Here is a 24,554-nt window from a genome sequence, read left to right as displayed (position 1 = left end):
GGCAGAGAGGCAGGCAGAGAGAGAGGGGGAAGCAGACTCCCTACCTAGCAGAGAGCCCGATGCGGGGCTGGATCCCAGGACCCTGAGATCATGACCTGAGCTGAAGGCAGAGACTTTAACCTACTGAGCCATCCAGGCGCCCACTGCCTGTGTTTTCTTTTAGGAGTTTTATGGTTTCAGATCTCCCATGTAGGCCTTTATGTCATTTTGAGTTTATGTATTGTGTAAGAAAGTGGTTGAGCCCCATGTTGAGTTCTGCTCAGGAGGGAGTCTGCTTGAGGTTTCTCTCACTCTACCCTTTCCCTCCCCCTATTCACGTGCTCACTTTCTCTCTCTGAGATAATAAATTTTTAGAAGGTGGTCCAGTTTTATTCTTTTCAGTGTAGCTGTTGAGTTTTCCCAACATCTTTTATTGAGGACTGTCTTTTCTTCATTGTATACTTTTATCATCTTTGCCATAGATTAATTGATCGAATAAGTGCGGGTTTTTTCCTGAGTTCTCTATTCTGTTCTCTTGATCTGTGCGTCTTTTGCTAGTGCCATTCTGTTTTGATTACCGTAGCTTTGTAATATAGTGTGAAATCTGGGATTGTGATACCTCCAACTTTTTTCTTTCTTAAGATTATTTTGGCTGTTTGGCATCTTCTGTGGTTCCATCCAAATTTTAGTATTTTTTTTTTCTAGTTCTGTGAAAAACACTCTTGGTATTTTGATAGGTTGCACTGAATCAGTAACATGGACAATTTTAACAATATTAGTTTTGCCAGCCCATTAACATGGACTCGCTTTCCATTTATTTGGCATCTTTAGTTTCTTTCATGAGTGTTTTATAGTTGTCACAGAATAGGTCTTTCGCATCCGTGTTAAGTTTATTCTTATGTATTTTCTTTTTGGTGCAAATGGAAATGTTTTCTTATTTCCTCTTTCTGCGACTTCAGTGTTAGTGTATAGAAATGTGACAGATTTCTTTATATTAATTTTGTTGCCTACAACTTTACTGAATTCATTTATCAGTTCTGTAGTTTTTTAGTGGATCTTCAGGATTTTCCATATATTACATTTGCAGATATTGACAGCTTAACTCTTTCCTTTCAGTGTGGATTTTTTGTTTCTTGTCTGATTGCTGTTGCTGGGACTTTAAGTATTGTGTAGAATAAATGGGGTGAGAAAGGATATCCTTGTCTTACTCTCAATCTTAGAACTTTTTCATCCTTAATTTTTCACCATTGAATATATTAGCTGTGGGTTTTTCATACATGGCCTTTCTTATGTTCTCTCTAAACCCACTTTGTTCAGGGTGGATTATGAATGAGGATTGAATTTTGTCAGGTACTTTTTCTGCACCCGTTGAGATGATATGATTTTTTAAAAAGTTTTAATTTTAATAATCTGGTGCTCATCACAAGTGTATTCCTTAATCCCCATCACCTATTTCACCCATTCTTTCATCCAACTCCCCTCTGATAATCATTAGTTTTTCTCTGTAGTTAAGAGTGTGTTTCTTGGTTTGCTTCTCTTTTTTTCACCTTTGCTCGTTTGTTTTGTTTCTTAAATTCCACATACGAGTGAAATCATATGGTATTTGTCTTTCTTTGACTAACTTATTTCACTTAGTAGTATACTCTCTAGCTCTATCCATGTCATTGCAAATGGCAAGATTTCTTTATTTTTTATGGCTATATAATATTCCATTGTAGATATATTTATATCTGTATACCTATATTTACATGTATTTATCTGTCTATCTCATCTTCTTTATCCATTCATCAGTGGACTTGTGGGCTGCTTCCATATCCAGGCAATTTGAAATAATGCTGCTTTAAACATAGAGGTGCATGTCCCTTTGAATTAGTGTTTTGTATTTTGGGGTAAATAGCTGGAGTGCAGTTGCTGGATCTTAGGTTAATTCTGTTTTTAACTTTTTGAGGAACTTCCATACTGTTTTTCAGAGTGGCCGCACCAATTTGTGCCACCCAAGCGTCTTTTTGAGTTTATTTTTATATGGTGTAAGAAAGTGGTCCAGTTTCATTCCTCTGCATGCGGCTGTCCAATTTTCCCAATACTGATTGTTGAAGGGACTGTCTTTTTTCCACTGGATATTCTTTCCTTGTTTGTCTAAGATTAGTTGACAGTAGAGTTGAGGATCCATTTTTAGGTTCTATTCTGTTCCATTGGTCGATGTGTCTGTTTTTGTGCCAGTACCATACTGTCCTAATAATTACAGCTTTGTAATACAGCCTAAAGTCTGAAATTGTGAAGCCTCCAGCTTTGTTTTTCTTCTTCAACATTCCTTTGGCTACTCGAGGTCTTTTTTGGTTCCATATAATTTTTAGGATTATTTATTCCAGCTGTGTAAAAAATCCTGGTTGTATTTTGATAGGGATTGCATTGAATGTATAGATTGCTCTAAGTAGCCTAGCCACTTTACCAGTATTTTTTCTTCAGTGCATGAGCATGGAACATTTTCCATTTCTTTTTGTCTTCCTCAGCTTCTTACATAAATGCTCTCTAGTTTTCAGAGTACAGATCCTTTATCTCTTTGTTTGAGTTTATTCCTAGATATCTTATGGTTTTTGATGCAGTTGTAAATGGGATCGATTCCTTGATTTCTCTCTCTTCTGCTTCATTATTAGTGCATAGAAATGCAGCTAATTTCTGGACATTGATTTTATATCCTGCTACTTTACTGAATTTATTAGTTCTTTCAGTTTTTTGGTATAATCTTTCGAGTTTTCTATGTATAGCTTCATAGTTGCAAAGAGTGAAAACTTTACTTTTTCCTTACTAATTTGGATGTCTTTTATTTCTTTTTGTTGTCTGATTGCTGTGGCTAGGACTTCCAGTACTATGTTGAATAAAAGTGGCGAGAGTAGACATCTTTGTCGTGTTTCTGACCTTAGGGGAAAATCTTTCAGTTTTCCCCTCCCAATAGTTTATTTTTTACTTTTGTTTCCCTTGCCTCAGGGAACATATCTAGAAAATAGTTTTTATGGCCAGGGTCAGAGAAATTACTGCTTGTACTCTCCTCTAGGAGTTTTTATGGTTTTAGGTCTTGCATTTAGGTTTTTAATCCATTTTGAATTTATTTTTGTGTGTGGTGTAAAAAAGTGTTTCAGTTTCATTCTTTTGCATGTAGCTGTCCAGTTTTCCCAACACCATTTGTTGAAGAGACTCTCTTTCCCATTGAATATTCTTTCCTGCTTTGTCAAAGATTAATTTATCATATAATTTTGTGTTTACTTCTGTATTTTTTGTTTTGTTCTGTTGACCTACGTGTCTGTTTTTTGTGCCGGTACCATACTGTTTTGATTACTACCGCTTTGTAATACAGCCTGAAATCCAGAACCGTGATGCCTCCAGCTTCGCTTTTCTTTTTCAAGATTGTTTTGGCTATTCAGGTTCTTTAGTGGTTCCATACAAATTTTAGGATTGTTCTAGTTCTGTGAAAAATGCTGGTCGTATTTTGATAGGGATTGCATTAAATGTGTAGATTGCTTGTGTAGTATAAACATTTTAACAGTATTTGTTCTTTTAATCCATGAGTATGGAATGTCTTTGCATTTCTCTCTATTGTTTTCAATTTCTTTCATCTCTGTTTTGTAGTTTTCAGAAGATGGGTCTTTCACCTCTTTGGTTAGGTTTATTCCTAAGGTATCTTATTATTTTTGGTATAGTTGTACATGGGATTATTTTCTTAATTTGTTTTTCTGTTGTTTCATTACTGGTATATAGAAATGCAACAGATTTCTGTTATACTAATTTTGTAATCTGCTACTTTACTGAATTTGTTCTTGTGGTTTACTGAATTTAGTTCTCGTGGTTTGTGGTAGACTCTTTAAGGTCATCTGCAAAAAGTGAGAATTTTACTTTTTCCTTACCAATTTGGATGCCTTTTATTCTTTTTGTTTTCTGATTGCTGTGGTTAGGACTTCCAGTACTATGTTGAGTAAAAATGGTGAGAGTTCCCAGATGTCCATCAACAGATGAATGGGTTAAGTTATGGTATATAACTACAATGGAATATTATGCAGCCATAAAAATTTGAAATCTTGCCATTTGCAATGACGTGAATGGAACTAGAGGGTTCTTAAGCTAAGCAAAGTAAGTTAGTCAGAGAAAGACAATTATCATATGATCTCACTGTTATGTGGGATTTAAGAAACAAGGCAGAAGATCATAGGGAAAGATAGGAAAAAATGAAACAAGATGAAACCAGAGAGGGAGACAAACTATAAGAGACTCTTAATCTTAGGAAATAAACTGAGGGCTGCTGGAGGGGAGGAGGGTGCGGGGTTAGGGTAACTGGTGATGGACATTGAGGAGAGTGTATGTCATAATGAGCACTAGGTATTATATAAGACTGATTAATCACAGACCTGTACCCCCTGAAACAAATAATACATTATATGTTAATTGATTAAATTAAGAAAAGTGATGAGAGTGAACATCTTTGTCTTGTTCCTGACCTTAGGGGAAAGACTTTCAGTTTTTCCCCATTGAGGATGATATCATTTGTGGGTTTATCATATATGGCCTTTATTATTTTGAGGTGTGTTCCCTTTAAACCTACTTTGTTGTGGGTTTTTATTATGTATGGATGTTGTACTTTGTGAAATGCTTTTTAATGCATATAGGGAAATGATCATATGGTTCTTATCCTTTCTCTTATTCATGTGATTTGTCAGATTGATTGATTTGCAAATAGTGAACCCTTGCAGCCCAGGAGTAAATCCCACTTGGTTGTGGTAAATGATTTTTTAATATATTGTTGGACTTGGTTTGCTAGTGTTTTATTGAGGATTTTTATGTTCATGTTCGTTGGAGATACTGGCCTGTAGTTCTCTTTTTTGTGTGTGGTTTCTTTATCTGGTTTTGGTATCAGGGTAATTGCTGGCCTCATAGAATGAATTTGGAAGTTTTCCTTCCTTTTCTATTTTTTGGAATTATTTGAGAATAATGGAATAAGTATTAAATTTTCTTTAAATTTTGGTAGAATTCATCTGCTATTGGACTTTTGTTTGTTGGGAGTTTTTTGATTACTGACTCAATTCTTTTTCTGGTAACCAGTCTGTTCAAATTTTCTATTTCGTCCTGTTTCAGTTTCGGTAGGTTTTATTTCTAGGAATTTATGCATTTCTTCTAGGCATATAATATTTCACAGTATTTTCTTGTAATTGTATTAGTGTGGTATTATTTCCCTTCTCTCATTTGTGATTTTATTTATTTGGGTCTTTTCTCCTTTTTTCTTAATGACTCTGGCTACAATTTATCAGTTTTATTTTATGTTTTTTCCCCCCACAGAACCCAAATCCTGGTTTCATAAATCTTTTTTAAGCTTTTGTATCATTTATTTCTGCTCTAATCTTAATTATTTTCTTCTTTCTGCTGGTTTTATATTTTTTTTTTCCTAGCTCCTTTAGATGAAAGGTTAGGTTGTTCAAGATTTTTCTTGCTTCTCGAGGTAGACCTGTATTGGTATAAACTTCCCTCTTAGGATTGCTTCTGCTGCATCCCAAAGGTTTTTAACCTTTGAGTTTTCTAAAGATTTTATTTACTTACTTATTTATCAGAGAGAGAGAAAGAGCAAGTGAGTGAGCATGAAAGCAGGGGGAGTGACAGGCAGGGGCAGAGGGAGAAGCAGGCTCCCCACTGAGCAAGGAGCCCAATGCAGGACTAGATCCCAGAACCCTGAGATCATGCATGACCTGAGTCAAAGGCAGACACTTAACCAACTGAGCTACCTGGGCGTCTGAACCTTTGTGTTTTAATTTTTATTTGTACTTTTTTATTTCTTATTTCTGTTTGATCCATTCGTTGTTTAGTAGCATGTTACTTAACCTTCATGTATTTGTGTTCTTTTTTTTTTTTAAGATTTTTATTTATTTATTTGACAGAGAGAGATCACAAGTAGGCAGAGAGGCAGGCAGAGAGAGAGAGAGGAGGAAGCAGGCTCCCTGCTGAGCAGAGAGCCGGATGCGGGACTCGATCCCAGGACCCTGAGATTATGACCTGAGCCGAAGGCAGCGGCTTAACCCACTGAGCCACCCAGGCGCCCCATGTATTTGTGTTCTTTTCAGGTTTTTTCTTGTGATCGACTTCTAGTTTCATTGTGGTCAGAAAAAATGCATGGTATGACTTTGATCTTCTTTAATTTGTTGAGGCTTGTTTTGTTGCCTAATATGTGATCTATTCTGAAAAATGTTCCATGTGCACTTGAAAAAGAATGTGTTTTCTGCTGTTTTAGGATGGAATGTTCTGTATATGTCTGTTAAATCCGTATGTTCCAGTGTGTTCTTCAAAACCATTTTTTCAATGTTGATTTTCTGTTTAGATGATCTGTCCATCAATGTAAGTGGGGTGTTAATGTCCCTTACTATTTTATTATTGCCCGTTAGTTCCTTTATATTTGTTGTTAACTGTTTTATTTTTTTTGGGTTCTCCCACATTGGGTGGACAAATATTTATAGTTGTTATATCTTCTTGTTAGATTATTCTCTTTATTATTATATAGTGTCCTTTGTCTCTTGTTAAAGTCTTTGTTTTAAGGTTTCCTTTTGTCTCATATAAGTATTCCTACTTTGTCTTTCTTTTGATATCCATTTGCATGATAGATGTTTCTCCATCCCCTCACTTTTAATCAACAAGTGTCTTTAGGTCTGAAACAGATCACTGTTTTTTTTAATGCTGTACATTCACAGGCTGTTTGCCCTGCTTTTCTCCAGGAGCAGCCCCAGTGCCTGTAAGTTCTCCCATAGCCAAGCATGGTGACGTTTAAAACTCTTGGCTTTTGGGACGCCTGGGTGGCTCAGTGGTTAAGCAGCTGCCTTCGGCTCAGGTCATGATCCCAGCGTCCTGGGATCGAGTCCCGCATCGGGCTCCTTGCTCCGCAGGGAGCCTGCTTCTCCCTCTGACTCTGCCTTCCACTCTGTCTGCCTGCGCTCGCTCTCGCTCGCTCTCTCTCTCTGACAAATAAATAAATAAAATCTTTAAAAAAAAAAAAAAAAAACTCTTGGCTTTAAGCCCTGTTGGTTGCAAGAACTCATGGAATTTGGGCTCTCTCAAGTTCTAAGCCAATTGCTCTTGGGATTTGTCTTCCCTTTGCACTCTGTCTTCTGCCTTCCTCTGTGTATGTAGTAGTCTGTCTCTTGCCTTCCTCTGTGACCACAATTCCCTCCCCACCTCTGTGGCTGCTATCTTTATCTCTCCCATTCAGCATCACTGCACTCCTGGCCTCTTTGATGTGGCTTCTCTGTCTTTAGTTGTGGGGTTTGTTCTTCTGGTCTTCAGGTCAATTTCTGGGGAATTTTGGATGATTTGATAACATCTACTTGTATTCATGGTATGAGGTGAGCCTAGGGTCCTCATACTCAGCCACCCACCATCTTCTACTTCATGGAGCTACTTGAGATGGTCATGATTTTTATCCTTCATTTGGTTAATGCAGTATATTACATTAATTGATATATGAATATTGAACCAGCCTTGCATCCCTGGAGTAAATCCCACTTGATCATGGTGATTGATCCTATAATGTATTTTTGAATGCAATTTGCTAATATTTTGTTGAGGATGTTTGCATGTATGTTCATCAGCGATATTGGCCTGTAGTTTTCTTTTTTGCAGTGTTCTTGTCTGGTTTTGGCATCAGGAGAATGCTGGCCTCATAGAATACATTTGGAAACCTCCTTTTCTGCTTTTTAGAATAGTTTAAGAATAGGTATTAACTGTATTTTCTTTTAAAGGTTTGTTTTATTTATTTGTTTTAGGGAAGGAGAGCTCAAGCAAGGGGAGGGGCAAGGGAGAGGGAGAGAGAGAATCCTCAGACAGACTCCCTGCTGAGCACACAGGATCCCAATCCCCAATCCTCAATCTCAGGATCCCAAGATAATGACCTGAGCCAAAATGAAGAGTTGACCACTTAACTGACTCAGCCACCCAGGTCCCCTTCCCCCCAACTCTTTTTTAATTGTTTAATAATATTAACCTGTGAATCCATCTTGCCATGGACTCTTGTTTTTTGGGAGTTTTTGGCTTACTGGTTCATTTTTGTTCCTAGTAATTTGAATGTTCAGATTTTCTATCTCTTTCTGATTTTGTTTTAGAATATTCTAGGAATTTATCCATTTCTTCTCCATTATCCACTTTGTTGGCATATAATTTTTTATAGTAGTCTCTTATAATTCCTGTATTTCTGTGGTGTTGGTAGTTATTTCTTTTCTTTCCTTTTTAATTATATGTATTCAGGTTCTCTCTTTTTTCCCTTTATTGGCTTAAGGTTTATCAATTTTCTTTATCTTTTCAAAGCAGCAGCTCTTGGTTTCATTGATATTTTTTGGGTTTTTATTTGTTTTTGTCTCTGTTTCATTCATTTCTTCTCTGAGCTTTATTTTTCTTTCCTTCTACTAAATTTGAGCTTTGTTTCTCTTTTTCTAATTCATTTGGTGTAAGGCTAGATTGTTTAAGATTTTTCTTATTTCTTGAGGTAGGCCTCTATCACTATAAATTTACTGTTGGAACTGCTTTTGCTGCATCCCAAAGATTTTAGACCATAATATTTCTATTTTAATTTGTCTATGTGTATTTTTTTATTTCATCTTTGATTTGTTGTCTGATTCATTCATTGTTTTGTAGCATGTTATTTAGCTTCTGCATGTTAGTGCTTTTCTATTTTTTTTTTTTCCTTGTGATTGATTTCTAGTTTCATACCATTGTGGTTAGAAAAGATGCATGATATGACTTTAGTCTTTTTAAATTTATTAAGCTTTGTTACTTAACATGTGATTCTGGAGAATTCCATGTGCATTTGAAGAGAACGTGTTTTCTATTGTTTTTGAATTGAAGGTTGGTTATATTAAGTTCATGTGGTCTAATGTGTTGTTCAAAGACACTTTTTCTATATTGATTTTCTGCCTGGATGATCTGTTCACTTATGTAAATGGAATGTTAAAGTCCTCTACTATTACTGTATTTCTTTTAGTTTTTCTCTTTATAGTCTGTTAATATTTGCTTTATGTATTTAGGTACTCCGATGTTGGTTTCATAGATATTTTCAATCGTAATATTCTCCTGTTGGACTGATTCCTTTATCATTTTAGGGGCATGGGACATTTCTTTGTCTCATGTTATAGTCTTTGGTTTAAATTCTATTTTGTTGGTAACAAGTCCTGCTACCCTGGCTTTTTTTTTTCTTCTTCCCTTTGAATGCACTATCTTTTCTGTCCTCTTAACTTTCAATTTGTGTCTTTAGACCTGATGTCTCTTGTAGGCAGCATATATGTGGTTCCTATTTTTCCCCCCTTCAATCTGCCTTCCTTTGTCTTTTGATTGGACTGTTTAGACCATACACATATAAAGAAATTATCTGTAGGTATGTACTTATTAAGTTTTGTTAATTTTTTTATTTTTGTGGTTCTCTGTTTGTTCTTTTCTTACCCTCTTTCCATGTGATTGATGGTTTTCTTTAGTGCTATGCTTTCTTTTTTGTGTGTGTATCTATTACAGACTTTGCATTTGTGGTTACCATGAGGTTTGTATTATAACATCCTAAATATATATAGTAGTCTATAGTAAGTTGATAGTCACTTACTATTGTAAGTTGATACTATAGTAGTCTATAGTAAGTTTGATAGTTCAAACACATTCTAAAAGAAATTTTTTTTATTTCCTCTGTATTTTATGTATGTGTTATCATATTTGACATTAACAATTTTCTTACTTTGAATTATGGCCTTCTCTTTTTCACTTAAAGAAGTGCCTTTAACATTTCTTATAAGGCTGGGTTGGTGGTGATGAATTCCTTTAACTTCTGTTTTTCTGGGAAACCCTGTATCTGTCCTTCAGTTCTGAATGATAATCTTGCTGGATAGAATATTCTTGGTTGTAGGTTTTTTCTTTTTATCACTTTGTGTATATCATGGCACTCCCTTCTGGCTGCAGGGTTTTTGGTGAAACATCAGCTTAAAGCCTTATTTGATTTCCATTGTTCATAACTATATGTTTCTCTCTTGCTGCTTTTAAAATTCCCTCTTTTAAAAAATAAATAAATAAATAAAATTCCCTCTTTAATCTCGGACATTTTAATTATGATGTGTCATGGTGTGGCTCTCCTTGGGTTCAGCTTGTTTGAAACTCTGTGCTTCCTGAATCTGGGTGTGTGTTTCCTTCCAGGTTAGGGAAGTTTTCAGCTATTATTTCTTCAAATAATTTTTCTGCTCCTTTGTCTCTCTCTCTTTCTCTCCTTATTCTGGCACCCCTATAATATGAAGGTTTTTTTTTGCTTGATGTTATCTAAGAGATCTCTTATTCTCTTTGCTTTGTTTTGCTTTTCTTTGCTTTGTTTTGCTGTTTAGTTTGGGTGCTTTACATTACCCAGTCTGCCAGATAGCTGATCTGTTCTTCTGCATATTTTAGTGTTGATTCCCCCTAGTATATTTTTTATTTTACTTACATTCTTCAATTCTGATTGTAAAAAATATTTTCTTTGTCTGTGTTGATATTATAAGTGAGTTCATCCACTCTTCTGTCTAGTCTGGTGAGGATCTTTATGATCATTTCTTTAAAGTCTTTATTAGGTGTATTTCTTAACTTTTTTTTATTTAGTTTTTTTTTTTTTTTTTTTTTTACTTTTTTGTCTTGTTCTGTCATTTGGAACATATTCCTCTGTCTCCTTATATTGCTTGACTTTCTGTGTTTGTTTCTGTGAATTAGGCAGAATAGCTATTTTTCCTAATGTTTAAGGAATGGTCTTATGTATATCATCCTTTATGTAGACTGTGTATACTTGGTGACTTAGGTTGGTTGGCATGGCATGGACTGGGTCTGCCCTGCTGAGATGGCAGGAGCTGAAGTTGATGTGAGCCAGGGTGGTCCCAGTGCTCTCTGTGCAGAGGATGCTGTAGCAGAAAAGCTGAAACCGAAGTTAGTATTAAGCCAGGGAGTCCTGGGGCACTTTGATAGGTGAAGCTGAAGTGGGTGTCCTGGAGTCCTCTGTGCAGGGGCACCCAGACAAGGTGTCTAGAACCAAGACAAAGTGCACGTTGGTTCCAGGGCACTTGTTTTATATGACACCCTGGTGAGGCAGCTGGAGCTGAATTGGGCATGGGTTGGGGAGTTCTGGGGCACTCTGGATAGGGCATGATCTGGCAGGGTGGCTGGTTATGAGGCGGGGCATGGATGGGTAAGGTCCTAAGGTGCTCTGCATAAGGGTGTCCCTGTAGGACATCTGTAGCTGAAATGGTTGTGGGCCATGATGCTCTGGGACAGCTGGAGCCAATGCAGGTAGTGCTGTGTGCCACGGTTGCCTGTGCAGGTTGTCTGGAGCCAAAGTGGTGCAGGCCTGGAATGTTCTAGGGTGCTTTGGCCTGTGTCTTCTAGGTGAGATGGCTGGAGCTGTGGTGTGTGCTGGCCAGTAGTGTCCTGATGTGCACGTTGCTGAGGCCACCTTAGTGGGATGGCCAGAGGCTCAGAGCTTGCTGAGGTAGTAGGCTGCCTAAGGTGCGTAGACTCTTGTTCATGTCCATGTTATTGAGGTGGAGGGGAAAGTAAACTGTAGTGCTTGCTAGGCCTTCTGTCCTGGAGAGAGATGCAGTAGTTCTGCTGCCACTTGGCAGGGTTCCAGGGAAGTTCTTCCATACTCTAGTTGTCCTTTTAAACCACAGCTTCCCCACCCCTCCTCCTCCCCACCCCCTCTGCCTCTGTGCCCCAGGTTATCTTGGACTGGTATGGTTTTTGTGCCTAGGGCTTGCTCAGGCAGCAGGCCACCTGTGACATCTGGACCTTGTGCTATAAGGTGGGTGGGTGGGGAGGAATGTAAACTGGGGCACCTGCCAGCCCCTTCTGTCCAGAGAGAGTTCCAGCAACTCCCCTGCCATTTGGCAGGGTTCTAGGCCTAGTTTTTTATATTCTACTTGCCCTTTTAAACTGTGGCCTTTTTTCTATGACCTAGGGCAGATGAGTCTGTTCACAGTTCCTTAATATTATAACCCTGGCCCAAACTGGAGTTTGCAGTGTTGGAGGGGGTGATTACTTTATTAGTTAATTACTGTGTCCTGTGTCTCCTCTTGCCATTCTGTGTGGTCTCTATCTTTTGTTATGCAGAAGTTGTTCAGTCAGCCCTCAGTTCTTCAGGAGGAATTGCTCTGTATATTGGTATAGATTTGTTGTACCCATGGAGGAGGTGAGTTCTGGTGAGTTCCTGCATTGCCATCTTGGACCAGAAAAAGCCCCCTCCCCCGCAAATTTTAAACATATGTCAGGAAACCCATTTCTGGAAATTCTGCTATGTGTATAATAGAGTCAAGAAAATGTGGAAATACTTTAGAAAGAAAAGTTTTCAGTGATTCAGTGTTCATTACTTCATTAAGTAATGAAGTATTACTTCCTTGAGTATGTACCAGATCCTATTAGTCATGGGAGGTACAATGGTGAGAAAAACAGAAATAAATGAATCCTGGTTTCTTGGAGCTCACAGACTAATGGGGTTAGGGTGGAGGGCAAGCACACCTTAAACAATCACACACATACAATATTGCAACCGAGAGGAGCACTGCAAGAACGAGAAGTTCTTATTACTCCTGTACCGCCGTCCAGCAGCGATAATAACAACCCTCAGTCTGGTTGGGTTTCAAAAAAGCGGGCTCCCTTTATTTCATATGGCCATCGCTTATATAGGGGAGCTAAGCCAATCAGCATAGACAGTGATATGCATCCACCAATCTTAAGCTTGTTACCAAGTACCCACAGCATAGCAATAGTTCAACAGCCAATAGGTAGTACTTCCTGTTTACAACCAGTCACTCTAGACACACCTTCTGGCAAATCGCCAGGCGCCATTTTGCAAAGCTCTGCGGTTGACGGATCTCCGGGCCCCTGGAGCATCCGCCCTCAACACTCCTGAACCATCCTACTGGGGAATTTGACCTATTGTGGAAGTTTAGGAATTGCTTCTCTGAGGCAGAGATGGTTGAACTAAAATTAAACCTTCCATTCAGAAGGAACAGCATATGTAAAAATCTTTTTGGTGAGAGGGAGCATGGTGAGTCAGGGATTGAAAGGCTATGATTTCTGGAATGCAGAGCAAAGGGGAGGGGTTGGTGAGAGAAGAGGCTGTAAATCTAGTCAGATCTTTGAACCCATGTTAAATGTTTTGCACTTTATCCTAAGAGCCACTGAAGGATTATAAATAGAAACGTGAAGCATTTTGAAAAGCTGAAGCTGGCTTTAGTATGGAGGAAAGAAAAAGAAAATAGTGCAAGAAGACCTATATTTGGGGTAGTCCAAGTGAGAGATAATAGAAGGTTGAATTTAGAGGTAGTGGGAATCAAAATGGAGGTAAGTGGTCAGTGTTGAAAATCATCAGTACTTGGCAGTGGATTGAATATAGGAAACAGATGCATTTCTGATTTATAAACCTGCATGAGTGATGGTGTTCACAGAAACTACTGAGTAAGACCAAGTTTTGTGGAGGGAGGGAAGGGAGAATCATGAGTTTAATTTTAAACATGCTGAAGGAGACATCAAGTATACATAAATCAGGAGCTCCAAGGGGAAATGTGGACAAAAGATACACTATAGATCATCTCTGTATAAATGGTAATTAAAGGAATGGAAGAGATTGCCCATGTAGAGAGTTTAGGGTGAGAATGTGATGATGATATTTCCAGATACTTGGATACTACTTACCACGTGCTAGGCACTGTTCTAAGTGTGAACGTAGGATCAAGACTTGAGTAACATTGGCATTTCCTCACCTGTTTGAGATAGATGAGCTTGCAAGAGAATAGTGAGAAGAACTAGTCAGAGTGGTAGGTAGGAAATGAGGAGAAGATTGTGGAAAGCCACTGAAGCCACTGAAAACATTTTCTTGAAGGAGGGAGTCCTGAGTATCAGTGTGCTAAACATGTTAAGTAAGGGGCAAAAAGATGGATTAATTATATGGAAATGATTGGTTACTTAGAATTATTTTTGTGGATCAATGGGTGGAGAATCCAAAAACAAGTGGGGAAGGAAATTGAAATTTTGTGTTTACTTCACATTAAATGCAGAGATTACTTCCAGAACAGTCAGTATCCAGAATATAAAGTGAATAATAAATCAGAAAGAATAACCCAGTAAGAAAAGGTGCAAAAGGCACAGAACAGGCATTTTATGGAAGAGGAAACACATAGTCAATGTATGTTGAATGTATGCTGAAACGAATAAAGGATGTACAACTCAAGACCAAAGTGAGACTTCGTTTGACAGTTGAGTAGCAAAAATTAATGAGTCAGAAAACACTAAGTGATAGAGCAGGACTTCTCAAACTTTAATTTGAATTACTTAAAGATCTTTGAAAATGTATATTCTGGGTTGGCAGATCTGGAGTGGGGCTTGATATACTGGCTTTCTAACAAAGGTCTAAGTGAAGCCTATGCTGATGCACTGTGGACCATAATTTCAGTTGCAAAGTTGTAAAGGATAGAAGTCAAAAGCCCCTCTTAAATATGATGTGCTGAAATTGGTACACAGTTTGAGAACTAGATAGACATTACTAGTAAAGTTGAACACACACACACATACCGTATAGCCCTATTGTTGATCCAAAAGGAACTGTTGCATATGTACACATATATGTAGCAGAAGCTGTCAGACCTCCATCCATATCACTTTGGAATCCTTTACCCTATTTGTGCATATTGGTCCTGCTATATGCTCTCATTCCCAGTAGTCACCACCTTTTTCTTTTCGTTGACAGGCTGTCCTAGCACTGCCAGAATATTCTTTGCCTGCCTGCCCAAAACGTTATAAGTGCCTGGGAATTTATGTTCCTAGGGTAATGCCCACTAGGGAGTTAGTGTTTCCATTTTGTTCAGACAAATACCCAAAGGTGGAATTGCTGAATCATGTTATAGTGCTATTTTAAGTTTTTTGTTGAAGATCCTCCTCTTGTTTACTGTAGTGGTGCACCAATTTATATTCCCACCAGCAGTGCACAGGCTTTCCTTTTCTCCATATCTTCACCAACACTTGTTATTTCTTGGGTTTTTTGTTTGTTTGTTTTGTTTTGTTTTGTTTTTGATAATAGCCATTTGGACAGGTATGAGATGGTATCTCCTTTAGTTTTGATTTGCATTTCCCTCATGATTAGTCATATTGAGCACCTTTTTAGGTATATGTTGATCATCTGTATTTTTTTTTTGGAAAAGTATCCGTTCAGGTTCTCTGCCCATTTTTTAAAAAATATTTTTATTTTATTATTTATTTGACAGAGTCACAAGTAGGCAGAGAGGCAGTCAGAGAGAGAGGAGGAAGCAGGCTTCCCGAGGAGCAGAGAGCCTGATGTGGGACTGAATCCCAGGATCCTGGGATCATGACCTGAGTTGAAGGCAGAGGCTTTAACCCACTGATCCACCCAGGTGTCCCTCTGCCCACTTTTAAATCAGAATGTTTGGTTTTTCTAACTATTGAGTTGCATTGGGTTTCTTTAATGTAAGCTTTTTATTATATATATATATGTATATATTACATATATATACATATATATATATAATCAGATACATGACTTGCAAGTATTTCCTTCTCTTTGGTAGGTTGCCTTATCATTTTGCTGATGGCTTCCTTCACTGTGCAGAAGATTTTTAGTAGTCCTACTTGCTTAGTTTTGCTTTTATTGCCTTCGATTTTGGTGTGAGATCCAAAGAATCATCAAGGACAAACGTCAAGGATCTTACCACCTGTGCTTTTTTCTAGCAGTTTTATGATTTCAGGTCTTACATTCAGGTCTCCAATCCTGAGTTAATTTTCGTATATGGTGTAAGATAGTGATCCAGTTTCTTTCTTTTTGCATGTGGCTATCTGATTTTCTGAACTCCGTTTATTGAAGATATTGTCCTTTCCCTGTTGTATTTATTGGCTCCTTTGTCATAAATTAATTGACCATATTTGTGTGTTTTCATTTCTGGGTTTCTTTCTGGGTTCTCAGTAATGTTCCATTGAACTTTGTGTCTGTTTTTGCACTGATACAATACTGTGGCTTACTGTACCTTTGTAGTCAGGGAGCATGATCCCTTTAGGTTTGTTCTTCTTTTTCAAGATTGCTTTGGCTACTTGGGGTCTATTATGGTTCTGTACTAATTTTAAGATTGTTCTGTTTCTGGGGAGAAATGCCACTGGAATTTTAATAGGGATGCATTGAATTTGCAGATTGCTTTGGGTAGTGTGGACATTTTAACAGTCCACTGGAGAGAGAGATCTTTCCAGATCTTTAAAGAATTATTGGAAACTAGGTCAAGCTAATATTGCTACCAGGGGATCTGAGACTCCATAATGATTCTCATCTGAATATGGGGGGCATGTGGAAGCCAGGTGATAAATGGAGTCCTGGCTCAAGTCTGTCTCGCAGCTGTGCTCACTATATCTCTAGACTCACTGTGTGGTCATTTTCCCTGCTCCTGAATGTGTAATCAGCATGGATATATTTAGTAATTGGCAACACCATCATGTTTAACCTATGGAATAAGAGCCCTTGTAGTAGGAAAGGACAGGTGGAAACTACTGGAACTGTTGCACAAAAATGTAAATCAGAAGCAATAACGTATACCCACTGAATTGTAGAGATTAATGTTAGTCCTAAAGACTTAATGGTTGAGGGTGGTGATTCCTGTCATACTCCCATTTAATTAATGAGATTTCTCCCACAGACGACTGATGGTAGGTGATGGTGAACTGTTACACATTTAACCAAGCAATTTCCTGACCACAGTTGCTACATCAGATAAGATGTTCTTACTACAGTAGAGCAACATGGTCTGTGGCACTTCATATACAGGTATTGATGATGGAGAATGAACACCTCCTCTATCAGGAAGGGGGATCAGAAGCAGTTCACACACACTTAGAATGGACAAAGTACACATTTTTTATCATGCCCTAGATCCACTTCCCTCTGTTACAATGTAGTCCAAAGGGACCTTGATTGTCTGGAAATCTAGCAGAACTTCATGATCCACTATATTAAGGACAACATGTTCGTTGACAATGCCCTACGTTCCTTTGCCCCTTTGTAGTTTTATTGCATCTGTCTGGCAAATCATAAATTTACATGAACAGCTCTTGGCTTTCTCTGTGCTAATAGTGGAAGAGCTAAAGGCTGTATTAGGAAATCAAGTAAAACGAAAAATTGGCTTTATGCGAAATTCATGACTGTCAGCCTCAGATGGTGTTTTTATTTTTTCTGTAGAGATTGTGAGACCCTCTACCCTCACCTCCAAGAGGGGCATTGGAGTTTGAGGAGAGTAGAGGTTTGAATCTGTCATCATGGAGAATGAGAAAGTGAGATGTTTAGAGGACAGTAGTATAATTGCCAGATAGTGTTGAGGGCCATGTGAGAATATTATCTTCTACAAAGTTGAGGCATGGAGTATTCTATAATTATGTTTTTTCCCATTCTCATTTTTGGAGGATTTTCTGGAGTTAATAATTGATTTGTTTTATATTTGTTTACTTTGATATATATCCATTAAGATTCTATCCCTTAAACTTTTTATTTGATAGACCGCAAGAGAAGGAACACATGCAGGGGGGAGTGGGAGAGGGATAAGCAGGCGCCCTGCTAAGCAGGGAGCCTGATGGGGAGTTGATCCCAGGATTCTGGGATCCAGGACCCAGGACCCTGGGATCATGACCTGAGCTGAAGGCAGACACTTAACCACTGAGCCACCCAGACACCCCTCTATCCCCTAAACTTTTTAACAGAACTCGAAAACTCCTCTCTATAGCATGATCTTTAGTTGTTTGTTTGAGGTACCTTCCTAGTGCCTCCCTGTCTTGTCCCACTCTCAATAAAATTTCCAACAGTTTCTTTTTTTTACAAACATAGAAACTGATAAGCTGATTTTAAAATTTATAAGGAAATGTAAACACCCTAGATTAGTCAAAGCAGTTTTATATAAGGTGAGCAAATTTGAAGAAATTACTACCTCATTTCAAGATTAATTACAATGCAACCGTAATCAAGACAGTGTGGTATTACTGAAAAGATGGATATATAATATAAATCAGTGGAACTGAAAAAAGAACCCAGGAGTGAATCCACTCAAGAATGGTCAGTTGATTTTTTTTTTTTTTTTTTTTTTAGGATTTTATTTGACAGAGAGACAGTGAGAGAGGTGATGCAAGTAGTGGGAGAGGGAGAAGCAGGCCTCACACTGAACAGGGAGCTTGATGCGGGGCTTGATCCCAGAACCCTGGAATCATGACCTGAGCCAAAGGCAGATGCTTGATGACTGAGCTACCTAGACACCCCTGGTCAGTTGATTTTTGACAAAGTTGCCTAATCTTTTGAATGAAGAAGGGAAAGTCTTCCAGCAAATGGTGTTGTAACATCTTATAGTCATACAGAAAAATGAACCTTGACCCCGACTTCACCCCATACATAAAAGTTAATTTGAAATGCACAAGATGTAAATATAAAAACTAGAATTATAAAACTTCTAGAAGAAAATACAGGAATAAAACTGTGTGACCTTGAGGTAGTCAGAGATTAGTTAGGACACAAAAGGCAAAAATTCACAGAAAAAAATGGTAAATTGGATTTTATCAAAATGAAGAATTTTGTGCCTTGGAAGATACTATTAGGAAAATGAAAGGTAGATCAGAGACTAGGAGAAACTATTTGCAATATATATATGAAAAAGGACTTATTTTCAGAATATCTAATAAGCTGTTACAACTAAAAAGAAGACAACCAAATAAAAAATGGCCAAAAGATTTGATCAGACATTTCATAAAAGAAGTTATATGAATGACTGTAAGTACCTGAAAAGTTGCTCAGTAGCTTAAGTGATCCAGGAAATCCGAATTAAAACCATATTGAGGGGCGCCTGGGTGGCTCAGGTGGTTAAGCCTCTGGCTTCAGCTCAGGTCATGGTTCCAGTGCCTGGGATCGAGCCCTGCATCAGGCTCCCTGCTTGGTGGGAAGCCTGCTTCTCCCACTCCCCCTGCTTCTGTTCCCTCTTGCTGTGTCTCTCTCTGTCAAATAAATAAAATCTTGAAAAACCCATTTTGAAGCACAATGAGGTATCATTATATATGTATTAGAACAGTAAAATGAAAAAGACTGATAATACCTATTGTTGAGTATACAGAGCAGTCTCAACTTTCATATGTGGCTAATGGGAATGTTAAATGTTAAAAACCCTTTGAAAAGCTGTTAGTATTACCTAATTTTTAAAAAAGATTTATTTATTTTAGGGAGAGAGAGAGTGCACATGCATGAGTGGGGGAGAAGATGGAGATAGAAGGGAGAGAGGGAGAGAGAGAGTCTCCATGGGGGCTGGATCCCATGACCACGAGACCATGACCTGAGCCGAAACCAACAGTTGGACACTTAACCGACTGAGCCACCCAGGTGTCCCATGAAAAGCTATTAGTAGAATCTTAAAAAGTTAAACGTACACATACTTTACAACTCAGCCATTTTACTCGCAGATACTTTCCCAATATAATTAAAATATATGTCCACACAAAGATTTGTACATTATTGTTCATAGCAGCCTTATTTATAGTACCCAAATTGTAAGCACTATATATACATTAATAAGAGAATGGATAAACAATAAGTGGTATACTTAGAATACTGCTCAGCAGCTCAAAGAACCAACTACTGATACTCATGGGTGAATTGCAAAATAAGCTGAGTGAAATAAACAGACCCTAAAGAGGACATCTAGTTATATAAAATTCTAGAAAATCTAGTTAGATAAAATCCTAGATAATATAAACTCATCTCAAATGACAGATAGCATCGGAGTAATTGCCTGGGCCTGAAGGTAGATGGAGGGATGGACCACAGAGAGGCACCAGAATATTTCTAAGGGTGGTGGAAATATTTTGTGTCTTGATCGTGGTGACAGTTTTATGGGTATATATATTTTCAGAATTAATTAAATTATATACTTTAATTGAATCACTTATACTTCAATAAAGTTGATAAAAGAGAAAGGGAGGATGGTAGTTGGGGGAGTAAATGTATGAATTTTGGGGGAGAGGGCAACTTGGGGCACTCTTTGGAGAACAGAATTCTGTTTGCATGAGTGGCACGATGCCTTCTTAATAGTCCTGCAGTAGCATGTCATGTACGTCTTCTAGAATGACATTTGCCAGAACAACCAAAGTAGTTAGTTTTTAGTTAGAAGCCTCTAAATTGTCTTCAACAGTAAAGTCTCTTTTATTTTAGTTTGAAGAGAAGTGTTTCATATTAATTTCTTCCTCAGAAGGCTGGGCTGTCAAGGCTTCAAATAAATGGTACTGATGTGGTGTTCAGAATATATCCTGAAGAGGCTGTTTCTTCCTTCCTGAGAGTGATGGGAATCTATGCTCTATCTTTAAATTATTTTAGCTAACATATTTATCTAAGTATCTGTGGGAAATTAATACCTACAGTGCTCACCAGGAGTGCAATAGGAATCATTTGTGTTTTGAGTGATATCTTATACTAACTTCTCACCTGCTAAAAGGGTATCATGTCTCTAATTTGTTGTCCCTTTTCATAAGCGTTACGCCGTGGCACCAGCAGAGGGTTTCATATCTTTACACTGAGATTATTGGAAAAATAAAGCTTTTGAGTCCAGGAAGGCCCTGGGTTCACTTTCTAACGGAAAATAGTCGACCAATTTTGGCAAATGACACTCTTCCTTTCGGCCTGTTTCCTCACCTGTAAAAGATATTAACAGTTCCTAGAATTGCTATAAGGATTAGCAGCATTAAATGTACCAGTGCAGTGCCTGACACATAGTAGGTGCTTACTAAGTGTTATTTCCATTCCTCCTGATAGGATTTCTGTGCTTCTGGTGCAACTAGTGTATTGTATCTGGAGTTCTTCTGGTTCCAAAGCATTATGTTTTTGTACTTCAGTATTTTCCACTATTATTGATGTACCTTCTCAGCCTTATTTTTCAAGTCCCGTTTTTCAAATTTATCTATTCATCTTGATCTGAAACATATGGGTTATGAGCAATATGATTTTTGTTTATTTACAAAATGTAAACCTTGACCTCTATCCCTGAGCGTAACTCAGTGAAGCTTATTCTGAAATCAGTGTCTACTGTACCTTTTGCATTCTTTACATCACTTTATTCCCTTTGGTTAAGGGGTCAGTTAGAAATAAATATTTATGCCTTTAGGTCATCAGGGAACTGGCAAGCCATCATGCAACTTTCCCATGGTTTCTCAGAGTCTGATTCATTTAAATCCTACCTTTCCTTGTGGTTCTGTTGTACTGAGCTCAGATTAATCCCTGTGGACATGCTGTTCCACAGCTGGCCACTCTTATGCTGTTGGCCCAGGCTCCATGGCCTGTCTCCAGCAGTGTTCATCTGCACATGAAGTCAGTTCCAAAATTGGGTGTCCCAGGGCCTTAACTTCATAGTGAGAGTGGGCTGGGGCTAGGACTGAGACTATCTTCCTACAGAATACTTCCACAGTGGCCCCGCTTTGCTTTCCAGGTTTTCACAACTAGGAACACAGTGTATTAGTCTTGTGACTGAGAAATATGACCTAAGCTCCAAACTGAAAGCAATCAAAGAGAAAACCAAAATAGTATAAAATACAATCTGTCATCTTTGAAAGAGTATCTACCATCCAAAGTTCCAGCAATAGCATTCTTATAGTTCATTATTTAAATTTAGTTTTTATATGTATCACACATTGAGAATCATTTTCTGTTCCTCAGAGGGAATCACTTTAATTTCTGGTTCATTTGATATTAACCTCCTTATTGGTAATTAATGTTTATTGTTTTTTTACAGAGTAAGGCATTATGTATTAACTTCCCACTAAAAAGATGGGGATTTCCTCTCTTTGAGCAGCAAGCACCCTACCACTGCTGTAGGCAAGTGCATTTCCCATTCCACCATTTCCCAATATAAGTACATCATAATCAGCAGTTACCTTATTATAATTACATAAACAATATTCTTAGCTGAGCCATGTTAGTATTTGGTGGTTACTTTTCTTTCCTTGCACAATATTTTGTTTTCCCTTGAATGGATAACCTTTTTTGTTTGGTTTTCTGTGTTCTCAACCATCACTAATCCCAAACCTTTCCCAACTGTATAAATATCCTGTTAGTAGAGTTGACCCTTGAACAACATGGGGTTTAGGGGCACTGGCCTCCCCCCACCACCCATCCTGTCAAAAATGCATGTAAAACTTTTGACTTCCGCCAAACTCAACTCCTAATAGTCTACAGTTGACCAGAAGCCTTACTGATAGCAAGCAGTTGATTAACACATATTTCATATATGTATTATATACTGTATTCTTACAATAAAGTAAGCTAGAAATGAAAATGTTATTAAGAAAATCATAAAAAGAGAAATACATTTATAGTTCCATATTGTATTTATCAGAAAAAAAATCTGCGTGTAAGTGAACCCACACAGTTGAAACCTGTGTTGTTCAAGGGTCAACTGTATATGCTGAAACACTGGTAATTGATCAGTTTTATGCCATCAGTAAATCTTTCTACTCTCCTGATCTGCTGCAGTCTTCACTGGTTGTTCTCTAGATTTCCTGCTTAGCTGTTTCTCAGGATCTTCCCTCAGTGTCATCTTATAAATTCCCTTTGCTTCCCCTATCCATTGGATCCCCTATGGATCTCATGTCTTCCTTTTTTGGATTTATAACGTCTTTGGTAGAACATGTCTTCAGGTAACTTCCTGAGAAAAGTTGCATAGGAGATAACATTTTTGAGACCTTCACTGTTTGTCTTTAATTTTTCCTAATCGTTAAATTGACTGAGTGTAGTATACTAGGTTAGAAATCATTTTTCCTCAGAATTTTGAAGGAATTGCTCCAGTGTCCTAAGTGTTACAGTGTTGATATTAAGAAGTTTTAAATAAAACCTGTTTCTTTGGTGTATATATTTCCCTCTGAAAGTCAAGACCTCTTTGCCTGTAGTGTTGCAAGATTTTATTATGGTGTGCTTTGGTATGGGTCTTTCTTTATACATTTGTGGACCCTTTCAATCTCTCTTTCTCTTTTTTGCCTTACTTTCTGGGTGCGTTCCCCCAGTTTTATCTAGAAACCACATTTTAATTTTACCAGCTTATTTTTGGTTCCTAAGATTTTCTTTTCATTTTCTGAATATTCCTTATTAATAGCATCTTGTGCTTATTTCCTGGATTCATTGTTTTCCCTTCTTCCCCTGAGCTTATTAACCGTAGAAATTTTCTGCTCTAGATACTCTTTCTCCAGGTTGCTTTACTTTTTGGATCCTTATATTAGATACTGTCCTCAAATCTTTTGTGATTTTTGGCAGTTTTCTTATACTGAATAGTGGGATATTAAAAAGCAGAATAGATTGAACTCACATCTGATCTACCTCCAGATCCATTTGATAATTTGCAGGAAATACCAAGGACAGAAGAAAACACTGAATTGCACCATGAGTAGCGTTTGGCAAAATGCAGTCTATTCCTGATTTCCTCAAGTAAGGAAAACGGTAGCTTAAGAGAGACTTTAAAAGCATATTAAATTTAAAAGTAGGGCAAACTGAACTTTGCATTTAAAAATGGTTAAAACAGTAAATTTTATGCTGTGTCTGTTCTACCACAAACAATAACAATAGGGGCAAGACTAAATTATAATATCTATAGGACATGTGGAGGGCTTTTGGGGCATGTGGCAAAATTCCATTTTTTTACCTAAATGGTGGTTTTAAGAGTGTTAACCTTAAAATAAATCACTAAGCCATGTATTTGTTTTATGTGGGATTTTTTGTATCTGTGTTTTATTTTAAAATAAAGTGTTTAAAAAAATTTTTTTAAATAAATAGTTTATGTACATTGGTGGGCACTGTTGGCTCTGGTCTTCACTGTGGGGTGATGTGGACATTTTCACTGGCAGAATCCCCAAGTCAGTTTTTTTAACTCATGTGTTCTCATATGATTTGGTCTAGGGACCCCTTTACATGCTAAAGAGATTAAGGACCTCAAAGTACTAGTTTATGTGGCTTACAACTATTAGTATTTACCATGATAGAAATTAAAACTGAATTTTAAAAATGTTTATCCATCAAAAATAACAGTAAACACATTTCATGTTAATATAAATATTTTTATGAGAAATGTTATTTTCAAAACCAAAAAAATTGGAAGTGACACTATTTTATATTTTTGTAAATCTTTTCAATATCTAGCTTAATAGAAGACATCTGGACTCACATTCATTTCTGCTTTTAATACCTTGCAGTATCACACTTAGCATAGCCTTTGAAAACTTGACACTTTTGAGAGAATGAGAGTGAAAATGGCAAATAACATTGAAAATGTTACCTTGCTTACTCTCTTAGAGGATCTAGAGATTCTCAGGCTTTCTTGGACCCTACCTTGAAAACCAGAATATCTGCTGGTTTTCTCTTGATTCTCCAGGAAGAGTTTACTTGTCTGGCCTACTGGCTGTCAGCATTCTGGAACTGAAAAAGGGGAAGAAAGCTTGTTTCCTCATTAAGTGGTGTCCTATCATTATGGGTGCCTGATGGTCTCTCAGACCAGTCCAGAGAGCTTGTGTTTTGCCAT

General features: G+C 37.6%; 1 protein-coding gene across 3 annotated transcripts in view; it reads left to right on the top strand.

The window, feature by feature from the left end:
- CBR4 (carbonyl reductase 4) overlaps positions 1 to 24,554 on the top strand; it is a gene marked incomplete at its 5' end in the record, with an annotated part of 128,671 nt that overhangs the window by 26,270 nt on the left and 77,847 nt on the right. Inside the window, one exon of one of the 3 annotated variants that reach the window (XM_082727296.1) lies at positions 6,078 to 6,129. The exons of the other annotated variants lie outside the window; for them this stretch is intronic. Within the exon in view, the coding sequence (XP_082583422.1) occupies positions 6,078 to 6,091 (14 nt within the window). The 3' untranslated portion in view covers positions 6,092 to 6,129. Of the gene's footprint in view, positions 1 to 6,077; positions 6,130 to 24,554 lie in introns of those variants that run through there. 3 annotated transcript variants of the gene reach the window in all.

The sequence above is a fragment of the Mustela nivalis genome (genome assembly GCF_964662115.1).
Source record: "Mustela nivalis genome assembly, chromosome: 4".
NCBI classification, from domain to species: Eukaryota; Metazoa; Chordata; class Mammalia; order Carnivora; family Mustelidae; genus Mustela; species Mustela nivalis.
The sequence above is the reverse complement of the archived record's forward strand: the minus strand, read 5'-3'. Positions and strand labels throughout refer to the sequence as shown.